General features: G+C 43.3%; 1 protein-coding gene across 1 annotated transcript in view; it reads right to left on the bottom strand.

Moving 5' to 3' along the window:
• Nucleotides 1-18,463, bottom strand: part of b4galnt1b (beta-1,4-N-acetyl-galactosaminyl transferase 1b) — a 45,364-nt gene extending 26,901 nt beyond the window's left edge. Inside the window, exons 1-11 of the mRNA XM_052129620.1 lie at nt 18,302-18,463; nt 13,591-13,754; nt 13,039-13,164; nt 12,618-12,840; nt 11,613-11,789; nt 9,459-9,565; nt 8,968-9,005; nt 7,557-7,737; nt 7,235-7,333; nt 6,802-6,989; nt 6,569-6,709 (exon numbers count right to left, since the gene is read on the bottom strand). Of these exons, the coding sequence (XP_051985580.1) occupies nt 6,569-6,709; nt 6,802-6,989; nt 7,235-7,333; nt 7,557-7,737; nt 8,968-9,005; nt 9,459-9,565; nt 11,613-11,789; nt 12,618-12,832 (1,146 nt within the window). The 5' untranslated portion in view covers nt 12,833-12,840; nt 13,039-13,164; nt 13,591-13,754; nt 18,302-18,463. The remainder of the gene's footprint in view (nt 1-6,568; nt 6,710-6,801; nt 6,990-7,234; nt 7,334-7,556; nt 7,738-8,967; nt 9,006-9,458; nt 9,566-11,612; nt 11,790-12,617; nt 12,841-13,038; nt 13,165-13,590; nt 13,755-18,301) is intronic.
• Between the last annotated feature and the right edge of the window lie 602 nt (nt 18,464-19,065).

A 19,065-nucleotide genomic window follows, 5' to 3' on the forward strand; every position in this document is an offset into this window, starting at 1 on the left:
TGAAATTTTGTTAAACCTATTGTCCATATTGCCGCTGAGTGCATTAATACCAGCCATGAGATCGTCATTACTGGCCAATGGGGCTGGTTAGTTCATACTAGCATCTGCTCTTTTAGCGCCGTCGCCTGCTTTCACCGTCTTTGTTTCTTTCTCCTCTGTGCCTTTATCGCCATTTTTAACTTTACTTGGCTTGTCGTTATCTTGTGAACTATTCACTACTGGATTGTTACTGTTATTAACAAATAAAATGGACTAGGTGAGAAAATTAAGGTAAGTCAAATAGAGCTTCAGAAAATGGGTCAACTCCATTTCGCGCCACCGGAAGGTCACCCCAGTTTTTCCTGTTTGATGGTTTTAAATGTCTTTTTGGCCTTATCAGCTGGTCAAGACATTGTGCAAATCAACCCCCGCTACCCAGCATTCTACTGGCAAATGTTCAGTCTCTGGACAACAAGTTCTGCAAGCTGAGAGCTTGGATCTCTTTCCAATGAGAGATGAGTGACTGCTGCATTATCTGCCTTACAGAGACTTGGACGTCTGTGGAGGTTCCAGACTCAGCTATCGAACCAGTGGGGTTCTCCGTGCACCAAGCAGACAGAGTGAAAGACCTCTTTGGTAAAAGCAGAGGTGGTGGTGTATGTTTTATGATCAACAAATCCTGGTGTGATCAGATGAACGTACATTCTATCAAGTCTTTCTGCTCTCCTGATCTGGAATTTCTCAAGCTTCCATGTCGACCATTTTGGCTACAGAGGGAATTGAAAGTGGTCATTATTACAGCTGTGTACATCCCCCCACAAGCTGACACAGACCGGGCACTCAAGGAACTGTATGAGAGTATAAGCAAGCAGGAAACCACGCACCCTGACGCTGCGTTCATTGTGACTGGGGACTTTAACAAAGCCTACTTCAAGTCAATAGCACTGAAATATTACCAACACATCAGTTTCAACACACGAGGGGACCGGGTTTTGGACCATTGCTACTCTCCCTTCTGGGATGCAACCATCAGGCATGCGGTATCGCAGCATCATGACCCGCACCAGCCGGCTTCATGACAGCTTCATCCACCAAGCAATCAGACTTCTGAACTCTTGATCGCTCACGATACATATATGAGCACTGCACTTTATTAGCCTCAGCCTGGACCCACATTTTATACTTCACTTAATAACACACTGGCAACTGACTATTAATTGACAGCTGAATGTCAACACAACGCGTCATATTTATTTCCACTGATTACAAGGGGGGAGGGGTACAGTGTATTTTATTGTATACAGTCTTCTTATTTTGTGTATACTGTATATTGTATATTATTAGGTGTATATTGTATATTGTGTAACAAGATGTGTAAACTGTGTTATGTGTAAATCAGATGTTTATTGTAATTGTCATTGTGGCAAGGTGGAGGGCGGGGCCAGTTCATGATTCCACACACCCTGCCCCTAACCGCGAGGGGAGGAGGGGCTCCTGTCCGACCGTCTGGTGCTGGAGGACAGCTGCCAGGGGTGGGGGAGACCCCTTCCATCCACCGGAATGCGGTGGGGTGTTCCGTCCACCAGGGGCCAGTGGACTGCCTCCGATCCTCCCGGGGAGGCATGGCTGTCGTCCGCTAGAGGGTGGAGGATTGGCCGAGGACCAAGCTATGGCATATCAGAGAACCGGTGAGTACATTTATTTATTTTTTCCTTCTTTCTCTCTCCACTCTCTCTCCCGCTCCACATTGGCCTTTTCCCTTTCTTTTTAAATATAATTTTTTTCATTTGGTACATCATTATGGCGTATAAGGACGTACTGCGTTTTATTTTGTTTCCCTCCACTTGTTCCCTCCCTCATCTAGGTAGACAGGGATGACCTGCCAGAAGATGGGGCATTTTGAAACACGTGGATATTTGGAATGCATCCACTCCTACTGCTTTTGTACATGTCAGCACTTACAACAGGCACTTTTTAAGCACTTAAAATCTCAAATGCCTTCATTAAAAAAACAGTGAAGATGATAGGGAACCTTTATGTGCAATGTATTTTCCATGATGTAGCAAAGATGCTTGGTCATAGAGAGTTTGGCCTCTGTCAGAGAAATAATATTTTCAAGCAGACAGGTAAACAACACCTGTACATCATTAAGAGAAACAGCTTATCAGAAAGGAATGGTAATGTCATGTCTCTCTTTTTTTTAACAGTTGTGTCAACTATGTTTTAGATTTTTTCCTAAAACCATTGTTAAACCAAAACATATTGTAACAATTCCTCAACCACTTGAGAGTATTTTAATTAGCAGAGACTGGAGTGAGGGAGCCTGTTGCTGTGGATATTGTGAGGTGGGGCAGATCTCTCTCGAATAAAAAGTTTAATGAGGGACTGTGATGAGCTCCCAAGGTATAAGTAGCTCACCACATGAGGGACTTTGAAAAACACCTTGCTTCCTGATGGAAAAAGTCGTCATAGGTATTCAAAAATTGCTGTGTACCTGATAGACTCAACACTCACATAGTGCCAATGGAGCAGAAAACTTTCTTGATGAGTCTTATTATTAAAAATAAATATAGTAAATCAGCTGCTCAAATGCTGTATTCCAATCTCTACTCTACATTTACATTTTCTGGGCATCTACCAAGGGCCTAAATATAAAATTGGGTACTAAATGTAAAAGTTTGAGAGGGAAGCTTAACCAAGCTGAGGTGCAGTGCAGCATCCACACTATGGAGTTCTTCACCATCCTTCATCCTATAATGAATCCATTCTATACTAATTCACTATTCCCAGGCTTAAACACTTAAGGGATAACTTGCTTTTCAGATGGGGACATAGAAGCAATCTGAGTTGCCATTGCGTCTTACTATCTTCTCTCATCCATCCATACATTTTTGGATTAACTACGAGTTGGAGAATACCTAGTCATTGTGAACAAGGACTTAAATCGATGAGAGCTTCAAGACATAATTTAGCAATGGGTCTAATTCTTTGTCTTTTTCCATCAATTGCTTTGTTCATTTTAGCTAGACGTGAACTTAACCATTTTTCTCACTATGCTTATACTTATAGGGGACTCTGTTGATCGTGTCTACGACGGCAGGTGGTAGACCAGCTAGATCTTCCTCGTCCCGTCAAGGGGCCAGATGTGGAGGTTCCAGAGGTCTGGGTGCGGATGCCAGAGCGTGCCCCATCCCTGAAAAAGAAGGTCTTTCCTAAGGGGAATTTGCCAGGGAGGGGCTGTCACGAGGAGTACGAGGTCCGAGAACCAAGCCCGGATGGGCCAATAGGGAGTCACTAGAGTGACTTGTTCCTCGTCCTCCCTGACCTTGCACAGCACCTGTGCAAGAAGGCTCACTTGGGGAAATGCGTACTTGCACTGCCCCATGGACCAGCTGTGTGCCAGTGTGTCTGCCCCGAGGGGAGCCTCTGTTCGGGCATACCAAAGCGGGCAGTGGGAGGTCTCTTGGGAGGCGAACAGGTCTACCTGAGCCTTGCTGAACTGTTCTCAAATCAGCTGGACCGACTGGGGGTGAAGCCTCCACTCTCCACTGGGCAAGCGTTGTTGTGATAGCGCGTCCGCAACCACAGTGAGGTTGCTGGGGATGTGAGTGGCACGCAGAGTCCAAAGGAGGAGACGACGGGGGAGTTGTGACATGTGGCGGGAGCGTACGCCGCCTTGGCGATTTATGTACGCTACCGCGGTGGTGCTGTCTGATCTGATCAAGACGCGTTTTCCCTGAACCAGCGGGAGTAACCTCCGCAGGGAAAAGAATACAGTCAACAACTCTAGGCAGTTGATGTGCCAGCGCAGCGGGGCCCTTTCCAATGGCCTGCAGCTGCGTGCCCGTTGCACAAGGCGCCCCAACCCAATTTGGAGGCATCAGTCATGACCAGGACGCGTCGGGACACCTGCTGCAAGGGGACTCCTGCCCAGGGTTTGAATGTTTGGCGGCAGGCGGGTGTTTGACACGGTGCGTGCTGCGTCGCCATGCTCATCGCAGGACTCGAATCTGGAGCCAGTGCTTAAACGGTCTTATATGCATCAACCCCTGCGGCGCGACCGCCGTGGAGGATGCAATATGCCCCAGGAGCCTCTGGAAAAGTTTTAAAGGGACCGCAGTTCCTGGCCTGAAGGCGGCGAGGCATTCCAGCACTGACTGTGCATGCTCGTTGGTGAGGCGCGCTGACATTGAGACGGAGTCTAACTCCACGCCGAGAAAAGAGATGCTCTGAACTGGGGCGAGCTTGCTCTTTTCCCAGTGGACCTGAGTACCTGGTCCATGTGGGCGCATAGTAACTCTCGGGAGTGGGCCAGAATGAGCCAGTCATCGAGGTAGTTGAGTATGCGGCTGTCGGCTTCTCGGAGTGGGGAAGGGCTGCCTCTGCGACCTTCGTAAAGATGCGAGGGGACAGGGACATGCCGAAGGGGAGGACTTTGTACTGGAATGCCTGGCCGTCGAACACGAACCGTAGAAAGGGTCGATGTCGAGACAATATTGAGATGTGGAAGTACTTGTCCTTCAGGTCTACTGCTGCGAACCAATCTAGATGCCAGACGCAAGTTAAGATGCGTTTTTGCGTGAGCATTTTGAACGGGGGTTTGTGCAAAGCCCAGTTGAAAACTCGCAAGTCCAAAGCCGCTGCCTTTCTTGGGTACGATGAAGTAAGGGCTGTAGAAACCCTTCTTCGTCGCGTCTTTGAGTAAGAGGGTCGCGATTTCCGCGCGCAGGGATTCGGCATGTTTGCCGTGTACTGCGGTAAAGCGGACGCCCCCGAAGTGGGGGGGGACCCGGCAAACTGAATCACGTAACCAAGTCGGATAATACTGGCCAGCCATTATGACGGGTTTGGAAGTGAAAGCCACGCATCCAAGCTCCGTGCTAGGGGCACTAATGGGACGATTAATTTTTATGGAAGCGAGTGCACTAATTTTGATGGAAGCGAGCAGCGGGGCGGAGCAGGTAATAAAGCGTCAGGAGGCAAAGGTGTGTCCCGAGGACTTGAAGCACTTACCTTGCTCCGCACACCCGGCAGGGGGCGGGTTAGCGACTGAGGAGGATGTCCGGTGGAGGTGTCCTCTAGACTCTTCAGAACCGGCCGGCCGGGGGAACAGTCGTGGGGCTGAAGGCAGGGGGTCCACGTACAGCATGCCGGGACTGTTGAGGTGTGGTGGCAGAGTGCCGTGAGAATGGCATTTGCGGGCCAGGTGACCCAGAGACAAAGGAAATAGTTATTTTATTGAGAATGTGGGTACTGCAGCCTGGTGGACTTGCAGGAGGGCCATGGCATGCAGGGCGGAAGCTTCCTGTTCGGTGGCGCTGTAGGCTTTGGCGGCTAATAATGACGTCGTCCTACATGCCTTGGAGGGGAGCACAGGGTGACCCCACTAGGTGGCGGCGTTCTCGGGGGATAGGTGGATCGCAACTGCCCTATCCAGTCGTCAGCTCATCGTGCACCTCCGGGAAGAAAGGGACCGGGAGGTTGTGGCTATGAGCGGCGCGCAGACCCCAGGAACCAATCATCCAGCCGCGACGGCTGTGGGGAGGACGGAGGGTTCCAGTCGAGCCCCACCCTGGCGGCGGCCCGGGCAAGCATGTCGGACATCTGGGCGTCGGCCTCAGCCTGGGCGTGCTGGCCTGAATGCGGCAGCCCAGACGAGTCATCCGCGTCAGATGTCGAACCGCTCTCCGATGCAGCAGCGAGCTCATCCAGCTCGGGGGCTCCAGAGGATATGCAGGCTGGCTGTGAGGCGAGCCGCTGTTGCCTCGAGCCCGAATGGAAATCAACGAGCGTGCTGGGGGGCGGGGCAAAACCGAGCCGGCTTTCATCCCTAAATCGCCTCCATCGCCAGCCGCGTCGTCCTCAATACCGTGGGAAGAAGGAGCGACATGGGGGGCGGCTGGAGTGGCGTTCCTTCGTTTGAAGGAAAGCCGCGACCGCAACGTTGCCATGGTCATGCTCTCGCAGTGAGAACATGAACCATCCACAAACGTTGCCTCGGTGTGATAGCAGCCCAGATACACAAGACAGCGCCTGTGGCCATCTGAAGCAGAGAGCACTCTACCGCATCCAGGAAATTCACAGGGGTGGAAAGGTATCTTTATAAGGACGCATGCTGAAAAGGACGTTCAACGCCGCTGTGTATTGCTCTTTTAGAGGAAAATACTCTTTTAGAGAAAATCACTCTTTTAAGTTAGCACTGTGGAAGCGCCCAGGGGCTAACTGCACTGCCATGCAGAGAAGGAGAAAGCCGCTGAAGTGCGCCGTATATCCAACAGCAGATCGCTCAGAGGTAGAGGAACAGGTGTGTGAGTCGCTGCATACACGACCATTGGCTCCGAAGAAAATTTCCAAATGAAACAGACGCATTTCCCACCTTTATACCAGTATGTACGGGGGCGGGACATGCAAATTATGTCTGCCAACTTCTCATTAGCCTTTTTTCATAGATCAGAGGTATATTCGGTACTCAAGAGAGACCCCTAGTGTCGCTTCTTTGACACAACGTCGACGTGAGCGACAGACGGGGAAACTAATTTTCAAGTAGCATTTTCTGAAAATGTGTGTAAAGGACACTTCAGCTCCTCACCAGGTCAAGTGTGGTTTTCTCCAGCACATCCACCAGCTTCTCCAGCTTTGTGTTGGAAGTGAAGATGAAGTCATCATCCACCCAGAGCACATACTTGGTGGTGACCTGTGACACGGCTAGATTACGACCAGCAAACCAGCCCTGAGACACAGAAACACAAACAGATTCCATTATACTGCATACATTTTTTTTATTATATAAGCACTTTAGGAATAGGCCATAAAGAGTCATACCTTTCCAAAGGGCATTATGTAATGTTCAATATATGGGCCTGACACCGTTTTCGGGTGTTCACTGTCATCTGCTATCACTATTGTGACAGTTGGGTAGTACCGTCGTATGCTGTCAATTAAATCCTGGAGCTTGTCATAGCGCAAGAAGGTTTTAGTTGCTATAGTCACAAGAGCGCTAATGTTGTACTCTGAGATTGAATAGAGGGAAAGTTAAATGCATGAGAAAACACGTGGCTACAATTCTACATTTGTAGTTTTGTTATATAAAATACCAATTAATATGACTTTTTTTAGCATTAGCATCTTTAGCATTAAGGAAGTGTAAATCTGTGGATGCCTCTAATATTAAAATAATAAATAAAATTATAGCAGCATAGTTAAAGAGAGCATATCATGCAATTTTGTAGCAGAGAATTAGATTGTGTTTATTCACCTTTATCTGCATCAGACCCTGTATTGTAGAGTTTGGGTGTTACTCCATGACGGATCTTGATGGTGAAAAGAGCTTGATGTCCTTCTGTTTCTAACTGCACTGAATCGCAATCACATAAAAACTACATATGAAATAAACATTATCTAGTCCTCCCATGTTTATGTGTGCAAATTCAAGATAATGTTTGTTTCTAGATAAATTAATATGCTGACAATTCAGATGTGCCCCCAAAATGTATTGGGACATTTAAACCACACTTAAAATTGAGTGTCACTGAATTAAAACAAACAAAATATCATGCAAAATATATGTGGGTGCATACCTGTTTCAGCAGTGCTGGGGTGGAACAGAGTGTTAGTATAGGTGATGAACTGGAGCTGACGATTTAGACTGAGTAAAAGGCTGCTGCTCAGGGTCATGTGCATCTCGCCATCACCTCTGACCTTTACCCCCTCCACCTCCGCTGCCACATTAAACGTGCCCAGAGATGCTGAGAAGTTCAGCTACAAAGAAAGACAAATAATAAAAAAGTGAGGAAAAGAGAAAGGAAGAAGAAGAGATAGGTGAGCAACTGACATGTTTACATGCACAAGAATATTCCGATATTAATCAGAATTTGGTCATATTCCGATTATGTACTGTGAGCGGCATATAAACATATAAACCTGATTGCCAAACCAGATAAGCCAATATATCGGTTTTATGAAACTTGACTAAGACAGATGGCATTTGCAAGGTATTAATCCGAATTTTGGTTCATGTAAACCATGAAATGAAAATTCATTTATATCTGGATTCTGGGTGATATTAGATATAAACAGTTTTGAAATATCAAGTTATTGAAGAAACAGATTTTTGCTTTTTCCAAAAATTAAAGCAATTGTCAAGGTGTACACTTTTAGGTATCTCATGACCTACATTTTGCAATTCATCACAATCTTTTGTGTTATTGTTAAAGGATTATTCTGGGTTCAATTCAAGTTAAGCTCAATCGACAGCCTTTGTGGCATAATATTTATAACCACAAATAATTATTTTGACTTACCCCTCCTTTTCTTTAAAAAATTCAAAAATCTGGCACTTACAATGGAAGTGAATGGGCCAATCCATAAACATTAAATTACTCACTGTTTCAAAGGTATAGCCATAAGAAGTAAAAAACATGTGTATTAACATGATTGTAGTGTCATAAAATCACTTACTAACCATTTCTGTGTTAAGTTTAAGCCCATTTAAAAATTTAGTTTATACTTCCTACAATTTGACAAGTCAAAATTATTTTTGTGGTAATCAACATTATGCCACAAATGCTATCTATTGAGCTTAACTTGAATTGAACCCAGAATATTCCATTAAGGTCATGAATGAGTTTAATTGGTTTATTACTGTGTAAAATTACAAAAAAAAACTGTGTAAAATAATAAACAAGTGTCTGCAGTATTTCCAGAAGTAAATAGCAGGCAAAGAGTATTTAAAAGAGACTTAATTCATTTGAAATAGGTCGATCACAAGAATATTCCAATAGATGTGACAAATGTTTTACTTTTGAGAATAATGGCTCATCCAGAATATACACCAAGAAAATGACGCTTATGTAAACATGGTCAGTGAAAGGAATGTAGTAGACAAGGCTTCAGATAAATAAAGTGAATGCAGTAGTTGATGCCTGAACATGATCATCCAAAACACACATGCTCAAAAATCAGCCATAATTTATCTGAAATAGCACTTACGTTGTGGACACCTCTGGGTAGCTCTTTTAAGGCCAAACCTGCAATACATCACAACCGTGTATTGTTATTGTCTAGACCCTATAACTAAATCATAACCCACTTTCATTTGATGCTCTTTTCAGATCTAACACAAGAACTTCATATTATTATTCTACACAGCGAAACATATCAGACTTCCTTGCAATCTGGAAAAGGTCAAGACATTTCATAATTTAGACTCCCGAATAGATGATGTCTGTTTATGATTTGAGATAATATTTTAAAGGGTGCATTTTGAAGTGACATCAATACTGGGATTGTGGACTTCTTGCTGGATCACTAACTTATTATTTTAGTGAAGTTAAGTAATTGGGCTAGTTAAAAATTCACTTTAATAAAGATTAAAGATTGATTAAGGCTTTGCAGTACTCTTAACACAACTTTTAACACAAGTGTTAGTGAATTCAGTCATATGGTAATGTTCATGCATGTAGGGATATAAAGGATAATACCTGGTATAAGGATAGTTTTAAGTGGCCGAACCTCCACACCTTGTGTTGGGTACTGCAGGGGGCTGTTAGCTTCAGCTACAATCAGCTGATCAGCTGGAGTCTGTGACCTACACACAGGAACACAGGTATACATATATATGTATGTTATCTTCTGCGACTTCATATTTACTTCTATAAGATTTGTGCTAAACTTTTTCAGAAATGTCAGACACTCTATTTCATGTTCATACAGAATATTACATTGAATCAAAAATGCATTTTAAATACCTGAATTTTCATTAAATTTGAATAAATGGAATCAAATATAATGCAAAATTGTAAATCATAGGGCCCTTTGAAATCTGTTAATTTTTTTTTCCAAATTACGTTTAATTTTTTCAAAACTCCTGTGTTTCACGTCTGTCACTCACTTCGACTTTGTGTCAAAGAAGCAACACTAGGGGTCTCTCTTGAGAGCCTCACGCATCTCTGAACTTGGGGTGACAGCGGCTCCCAAGTTGGGGTTCCTGCCATCGTAGACATGATCAACCAAGCCAGAGCTCCCTCTACCAGGCAACTTAATGCCCTGAAGTAGTGCTTGTTTGCAAATTGGTGTTCTTCCCGGTCTGAAGACCCACAGAGGTACGAAGTCGGGTCAGTCCTCTCATTTCTGCAGGAGAGGTTGGCGGGGAGGCTGTCCCCCTCCACCTTGAAGGTGTATGTAGCCACTATTGCGGCCCACCATGACACAGTTGATGGCAAGTCCTTGACTAAGTACGACTTAATTATCAGGTTCCTTAGAGGCGCCCGGAGGTTGAACCCTCCCCGGCCAAGCCTGTTCCCCCCTTCGAGCTTCTAGAATCAGTCGAGCTCAAAGCCCTCTCCCTGAAGACGGCCCTCCTGATCGCACTCACTTCCATCAAGAGGGTTGGGGACCTGCAAGCGTTCTCTGTCAGCGACACCTGCCTGGAGTTTGGTCCGGCAGACACTCATGTCGTTTTAAGATCGCGACTGGGCTACGTGCCCAAAGTTCCTACGACCCCCTTCAGGGACCAATAGTGAACCTGAAAGAACTGCCCCGGGAGGAGACAGACCCAGCCTTTTCGTTGTTGTGTCCAGTATGTGCCTTGCGTACTTATGTGGGCCGCATGCAGAGCTTTAGAAAGGGATTCGCCAAGGAGGACCCGAGTCTCCCTTGGGCAGTCCCCGATGCCTCCCGGTTGCCATGTTGTAGCAACTCCTCCCTCGCAGCAGGTAGGATCTACCACCACGCCATTCCCACATGTGGACTGAAAACCAATGTGACGTATTTTGCCCCTCTTTACCTATCCCCAGCCTGGGCAGGTGGTTGTCTCCGTGGAGTCTTTTCCCCCTGAAAGAATAGGAGTTGGAAAAGAGCACCTTCCCTGATGCATGTGATAATGCTAAGATGGCCCCAGACGCTTTAACTCTATGCTAGAAACATAGAAAGAGAAAAGGCGTGGCCTGCTCCCATGCTTGGGACGTCGCCTTGTTCCCCCCCTTTGGGGTTTATAAGGTTTATGATGATTTTATGGGGCGTTGGGGAAGGGTACGTGCAGTCTGACGCAGCCTGTCGCTTTGGCACGCAACCGCCTACCCGCACAAGTACACAGTTCAGCGCATGGCGTAATTAAATATGGACCCCTACTGTCGCTTCTTCGACACAATGTCGAAGTGAGCGACAGACAGGGAACGTCTAGGTTCGAGAGGTTGTGTCCTCCCGGCCACGACGCTGAAGCCACTGTTATGGCCGAACCTCATTCTTGGCTCCTCAGGGCAAAAACCTGAATGGACAGACGCACATTTCCCTCCCTTTATTTGTAGTTTTAAATAACATTTATAAAAAAAATAAAGCATGTTGTGTAAATCATTCGCAAAAATGGTATCAAAGAAGCTATTGAACTTTGTATTGAATTAATATATATTTAATTTTCACCAAAATATCTTAACTACTTTACCACTTTTTTTGCCCAATCCTGATATAACATGCATTTCTGCATTTTTATACTTCATGCATTTCAGCATGTTGATAATTTTTCATTAAATGAGCAAAAAAATACCAATCTCCACTGTACCCTGTCCATCACTGATGATAGACTCGCCTCTATCATAATTGTATTATGTGAAACACAAGTATTAAATGAGTAAATGCACCTCATTTGGAAGCTCTGGTACTCTTTGGCGCGCCGTCTCTTCATCTCATGGAGCTGGGAGGCCTGAAAAGCAGTGTGCAGGGGGTGGGCAGACACTCGAGGGAACAACAGTTGGGCAAAGGGCAAGTTGACCCCTCTACTCTCTCCTTCACACACGCACCCATTCCGAGCTAGGAGCCTTGCGGAAAAGGAGGAGAGGTATCAAATTATCAATCTATCACTGAATTTCTCACCTGAAGAAAAATTTATGTTTTTTTTTATTATACTGTGCTATTTTTTTTTATGTTTAAAGGAATCGTTTTCCCAAAATGTAAATGTTTGGAATAATTTATAATTTATAATTCTTTTCTTTCTTCCATGAAACACAAAATGAGATCTTAGCCAGAATGTCAGAGCCTCTGTTTTTCATGCAAGGTAACTGGATGGTGATGTATCCTATCAAGCTCCTGAAAAGCAGCATAAAAGTAGTCCATATGACTTGTGTGCTATTCCAAGCTATTCCAAGGAACAGGCCAGCATTTAAGTCATTGCTCATTGATAATCTTCCATCTGCTGTACCTCTCAAATCTCATGTGCAGTCGCATTTTTCAAAATTGCTGCATCGAGATCGGTCACGGTATACAAAAATAAATAATGTCAAGCCTGGCACGACAAATCTAAAAGAACTAGTTTTTAATTGAACACAAGCGTGAATGAGATTTGAGATCTACAGGGCAGAGGAAGATTATCAGTGAAGAATTACTTAAATGCTGGTCTTTTCCTCAAGCAAAGGCTATTGTATGACTTCAGAATACATGAAATATAGCACACAAGTAGTGTTTTGTATTTATTGTATTTTGTATCCTTTTTGGCGCTTGAAGTATGAATGACCACCCACTTTTGTTCTATGGAAAAGAGTAACTTGGATATTCTACCTAACACCTCATTTGTGTTTCACAGTACAGATAGTGTTTGAAAACGTATATCTCATAACAAATCCTCTGTCATCTTGTGATGGCTGACTGACCTGGCCACACTCTCCCTCACATGATAAGGAATGGTGCTCGCACTCGGATCCGGCTCTGGAAGCCTCTCCTCCAGCAGCCGTTCAGCTCCAGGGCCTGGTCTGTACCTGACATCCACAGTGCTGTAGACTCGAGTAGGCCAGGAGTGTAGTACAGCCAAAACCAGCACCACTGATGCTACCAGAGCTAACAGCACAGTCTTACGTAGGGAACGCATGCTACAAGCTAAACACAGGCAGAAACATATACACACTAATAGTAAGGATTATGATGAAAACATCATTCAATTCATTCATTAACATAATGAATCACTGTTAACTTCTTTTCTAATTAGCTTCCATGTGATTTCTATTCACCTAAAAATAATAATGGAGAAAACATAGTAATTCATTGTAAAACTTCATGGATAGAGGATAAACTTACTCTATCCAATCAGAGTGAAAGGTGCTGCAAGTTGCCATCACTGCTCCTAAAGGTCAATGCCACTGATTTGCTCAATCTTGATGCGACTGAAAGTAGTTAATGGGGCTAATGGAGATCTCTCTCCATCTGTTGAGGACAAACATTAGTCATGTCAGGTGTAATGCATTAATTTAAAGGCCTCATGAAATGGCTTGACTAGCACTGATTTCCTTCCTGTGTTTATGTACTTCCTATTAAAAAAGAAAGTTGGGGGTGCAACATTTTGTTTTAATGGGGTTTTTAAAAATTTATTTTACAGTTGCAGAACACAATCTTACAGTTGCAAAAACACATTTCAAGGGACATCCAGTCTAATCTCAACAATCTGTACTTTAGTAAATATTTTGCCTTTGTTAAACATTTTAAAATTGAAATGTGATGATGTATCCAGACACAGCAAATCTTTTTGAATAAATTTGATTGTGTCAATAAAGGAGATGTGTTCCAGTCAAATTAAGACAATTTGGGAAAAATCAGTGGTCACTCAAAAACTCACAAAAAAAATGGTCTAACCTATATTGATAACAGATGCCAAGGGCTTTCGTCTGCATCAGGTAATTCCACTGACTGTCACAGGTTTCTCCCCATCTCTCCCCTGAGATCTCTCCTTGATTCCTTAGTTGATGACATCATCAAGACTAGTGAAACTGAACATCCAGCTCCAAGCACAATGGCCCCTTGAGGGGATGGATATATTATTGGCTTATTTCATAATTAAAACCCCACAGACAAAAGCCTCAAATCTTATTAAGAACCCTATATAACTAGCACAAACATAAAGTAGCTTCTTGCAACTACATTGAAACAATTAATCTCATCTTATTAAAGCTAATTTGACAAAGTTAGTCTGAAAGTTATATTAGGACAATGTGAGTAGAACAATTACAAATGTGCCTTTTCATGCATAAAAACACTTTATGACTTAAATTATGTCATACAGACCTGGCAAGGTAGTGGTCCCCTATGGGTTCTCACCTTTTTCTCAAGTTTAACTGTAATCAGTAGCTCCTTTTATAAATTTAGTCATACTAAATAGCAACCCTCAGCCTCCAGCAGGGTGAGCTTACTATCAATGAGATGATTTAGTATTGGATGTGTGTGCTGTATTAATAATGAGAATGTTTTCAAAATCCCAGTGATGGTGTTAACTCACATAAAGAAAGATAAATTATTCAGCCCATAAAGTGCAACAGTGCCCGCCCATTTTTTCCACTGTATTCTGCAAGTATTTCTCCCATACATTTTTTACACAGACTTTTCAAAAAATCATTCATAAAAGAGTTCTAAGCCAAGAACCAAACCAACCAGCTCTGAGGCGAATCACAACAATATTTGAAAATCACCCAAAAAGACAAAGGTAAGCACATACTACTAGCAAATGTTCAGTCTCTGGACAACAAGCTCTGCGAGCTGAGAGTGCCGCGCGAACATCACCATTAACCCGCACTTAATGCGCGGACCTCCGCTTCTAATTCTGGGAATGCGGAGGAGCATAAACAAGCCAGTTATCCCTCAGTAACTCTATCAGTGCAGCCAAACGCCAGTACATTCACAAAATTGAAGGACAGTTCATCACCACCGACTCTAGAAGTATGTGGCAGGGAATTAACATCATCACGGACTACAAAGGGAATAAAAACTCTGTGAACACCGCTGCCTCTCTCCCGGATGAGCTTAATACATTTTATGCTTGTTTCGAGGACAACAACACTGCTCTCGTGGAGAGAGCACTCGTGGCCGACACTACAGAGGTTGGTTCACTCTCCGTCTCTGTTGCGGATGTAACCCAATCCTTCCAATGGGTGAACATCCGTAAAGCCGCAGGTCCAGACGGCATTCCGGGCCACGTCATCAGAGCGTGCGTGAACCAACTGGCTGGTGTTTTTACGGACATTTTCAACTTGTCCCTCTCCCTGTCTGTAGTCCTCACATGCTTCAAAACATCAACCATTGTGCCTGTACCGAAGCAAGCCAAAATCACTTGCCTAAATGACTGGCGTCCTGTTGTTCTGACCCCCATCATCAGCAAATGCTTTGAGAGGCTAATCAGAGATCACATCTGCTATGTGCTGCCCACCTCTCTGGACCCATTGCAGTTTGCCTACCACAACAACCGTTCCACTGATGAAGCCATTGCATCTACAATACACACTGCTCTCTCCCACCTGGAAAAAAGGAACACATATGTGAGAATGCTGTTTGTTACAGCTCAGCATTTAACACCATAGTGCCCTCCAAGCTTGATGAGAAACTCCGGGCTCTGGGCTTAAACAGCTCGCTGTGCAGCTGGATCCTGGACTTCCTGTCAGGCAGACGTCAGGAGGTTAGAATGGGCAGCAACATCTCCTCATCACTGACCCTCAACACGTGTGTTTTCAGCCCACTCCTGTATTCCCTATACACACATGACTGCGTGGCAACACATAGCTCCAATGCCATCATTAAGTTTGCTGACGATACGACGGTGGTAGGTCTGATCACTGACAATGATGAAACACTGGTATCAGGAGCACAATCTCTCTGTCTGTAAGACCAAGGAGCTTGTAGTGGACTTCAGGAGGAAAGACAGAGAACACAGCCCATCACCATTAATGGAGCACTGGTGGAGAGAGTCAGCAGTTTCAAGTTTCTCGGTGTCCACATTACTGAGGAACTCACATGGTCCGTCCACACTGAGGCCGTTGTGAAGAAAGCTCACCAGCGCCTCTTCTTCCTGAGACGGCTGAGGAAGTTTGGAATGAACCACCACATCCTCACACGGTTCTACACCAGTACTGTAGAGAGCATCCTGACTGGCTGCATCACCGCCTAGTACGGCAATAGCACCGCCCACAACCGCAAAGACCTGCAAAGGGTGGTGTGAACTGCCAGACACTTAATTGGAGGTGAGCTTCCCTTCCTCAAGGACATATAACAGGCGGTGTGTGTGAAAAAAGCTTGGAGGATCATCAGAGACTCCAGCCACCCGAGTCATGGGCTGCTCTCACTGCTATCAACAGGCAGGCGGTATCGCAGCATCAGGACCCGCACCAGCCGACTACATGACACCTTCTTCCCCCAAGCAATCAGACTTAAAATCTACTTTATGACACATTATTGATTAAAGTGTGTGAGTAGATTGAACTTAAACATATCAGTAAATTCATTAACTTCTACTTACAAATATGATATACATAAACGTAGTTCAATTAAAAAAACATCTTATTAGAACATTCTACATTTGGAATTTTCCTTTCAAACATATATTTAATAATGTACTAAATGACATACAGAAGCTTCCCACAGAGATAAGCAACTTAATGCATGTTATGTATGAGACAAAACCACCCAGCATACATAGAGCTGCACACACAGACCTCAAAACTTGGTGCAAAAAACACTATGATGGTGACAATCAACAGATAATTATTTTGATCATGAACAGGTAATTTTGAGTAGAAAATGAACTTAAGACTGCACAAAACAAGAAGTTTCCAAACGTAACAAAATTAACAATAAAAAGAATTTAAAAAAATCATTAAAAAAAATATAAATAAACTTGATAACAGTGAATCCATGCAAGTTAATTAATTATTCAAGCCCAATGCATGCTGGGAACACCAGCTTTGAAAGGTTAAGTAAAATGTACTTATTTTATTTACCAATGAAATGTATCCAATTTAGACAATAAATATGGCAAGACTTTATACTTTAGGATTAATACATAATGATACATTGTAAAAATAACAAACAATAAAAAAATAACAATTACTTTTAAACTAGAGCATTCATTTGAACATGTTTGAATGTAGAATATACTTAATATTTATGAACTTATATAATAAGTTCATGCTTAAAATAAATTATTCAATGTAGAACGTACTTAATATTTTCTGCTATATTTATTTCACTTTCTTTTTTTTTTTTATTTTAGTTTGCTGGACTTTACCGGCATGGATTTTGACAAAGCATCATAACACTGAAAAATAATGCTTCACAAACTTCCAAAAATCAAACTGGTGATCATTGGCCTATTCCAGTATTGGGTTTCCTCTAAAACGTCCATATAGGGCTTCCAAGAAGAACAACATTTCATGAAGTATTCTAGATGTTACTACTCCCAGATGTTTATTGGAAAACATAATTTTGACGGCTTGTTATTCAAACATCATAATATTGTAAAGCTATACAACAAATAAAGTAAAAAAAAAAAATACTTTTATTAAGCCTACTTAATCAAATTAATCAAATTTATGCTAAGCATATTGGACATTTACAAGTTCACAACCGCAGTAGGCCTACAATAGATATTAAAAGTAGATCTGATGAGTCGAATAGCATAAGCTGTCTCTCTCTCTCTATACCTCTCTCTCTCTCGCCTGTCCAATCAAATCAGCGTATTAAAGGCAAACGTTATATATACCCATCTGTGTATTCACAGCATACATGGGTGTAGCCTATTTGTCCTAAACCTTGGCACATGGTTATATTGACATTTTAACATTTAAAAGAATAATGTGACAAAATAACAAAAAAGAAATAAGAATAACTGAGTTCCAATGTGTTCTCCAGCCTATAACACAAGCAAGACACATTTTTGGAGCGATTTGATCGTCACAACATATTGCGATGCTTAACTCAACCATTCACCCCTCCGTTGGCTATGGAGAAAAGAACAGCCCTGAGAAATACAGTAGGCTATGAGCTCCGTGAAAACGCCTTGTGCATACGACTACCCCCCTATGATATCTGGTATATATTCTACACACAGCAGGCCAGTGTGTGGTGATTCCTAGTCCATTGTTACTCTATCACAGACAGGCCGCACAGCTGACAAGATGCACCGTTTGCTATTCAACGCATTTAGCCATTCAAACCCTTGGCAAATAGTCAATAGCCATTAAGGGGCATGAAAACTACCGCACTCATCATTTCCAGTGTTTCAAGATAAATTCGCCTGTACAGCTACCGAAAGCCCCTTTGGCCTATTGTTGCCATATGTCACTTTCACAGAAAATCCAATTGCAATGCAGAGCCATAATTCTATTAGTTCTGAAAGCGTCGCTTTCAAGTCAAATAGCTGGATCGAGTTGCTAATAAATTAATTTGGCGGTATTTATTTAATTCCATTGGTTCAATCGTGCAGTAATAAGAAACAAACGTGCAGTAAATTAGTGAGGAAATCATATCAGTGCTATTTACATGAGGGCGGATGAACGACCAAATCTGTTCAAATAAACATTACCTGTAATGTTGCCGTCGAGAGGGATCTCCTACCCTTAAAATAACCCCGGCGCGCTTGTCACAGGAATGCAAACAGCTGATAAATGAAGAAAATCCGGTGGCATGACATCCAAATCCGAGACGGAATGGAGGAGAGCAGAGAGGATTCGTGCAAGCCCTCTGTCGTAATAGCGATGGAGGGCTGCACTGCAGCAGGGTAAATTGCGCTCCTCTGAGTGGAGGTGAGAATGGATGCAGCTTCACAACAAACGCTCAATTCTGCCAATTGGCACGAGATAATGATTTTTAAAGCTTGAATAAATTAGACAATTAATTAACTAATTAACTATTTAATAACTAATATTTATGATCTACTTAATACAGGTGTGTTTTTTATTTTTGTTTTATTTGTTGAGTTATCATTCGTTTTGCTCACTACTTTTCACATCAACATTCTGTAGGCTGCCTATCTGCCCTGTCAACAGTGGCGGAACTAGAGTTTTATATTTGGGGTGGCCACTGCTACTTTCGGGGGTCCACACACACACACACACACACACACACACACACACACACACACACACACACACACACACACACACACACACACACACACACACAGTACATAGAGGAAAGTATTGGGTCACTCTGTTTGTGTCTACAAGTGTTGAACATAAATATTTTCAGAAAATAAAGCTTAAGTACCAAGGAGACAAGATACAGTACCATGTGTCTGTTACATTAAATGCTGAGTTTAGTTACAAAAAACCTCACATTTACAAAAAA

This window comes from Xyrauchen texanus, chromosome 7, assembly GCF_025860055.1.
Source record: "Xyrauchen texanus isolate HMW12.3.18 chromosome 7, RBS_HiC_50CHRs, whole genome shotgun sequence".
Lineage (NCBI taxonomy): Eukaryota > Metazoa > Chordata > Actinopteri > Cypriniformes > Catostomidae > Xyrauchen > Xyrauchen texanus.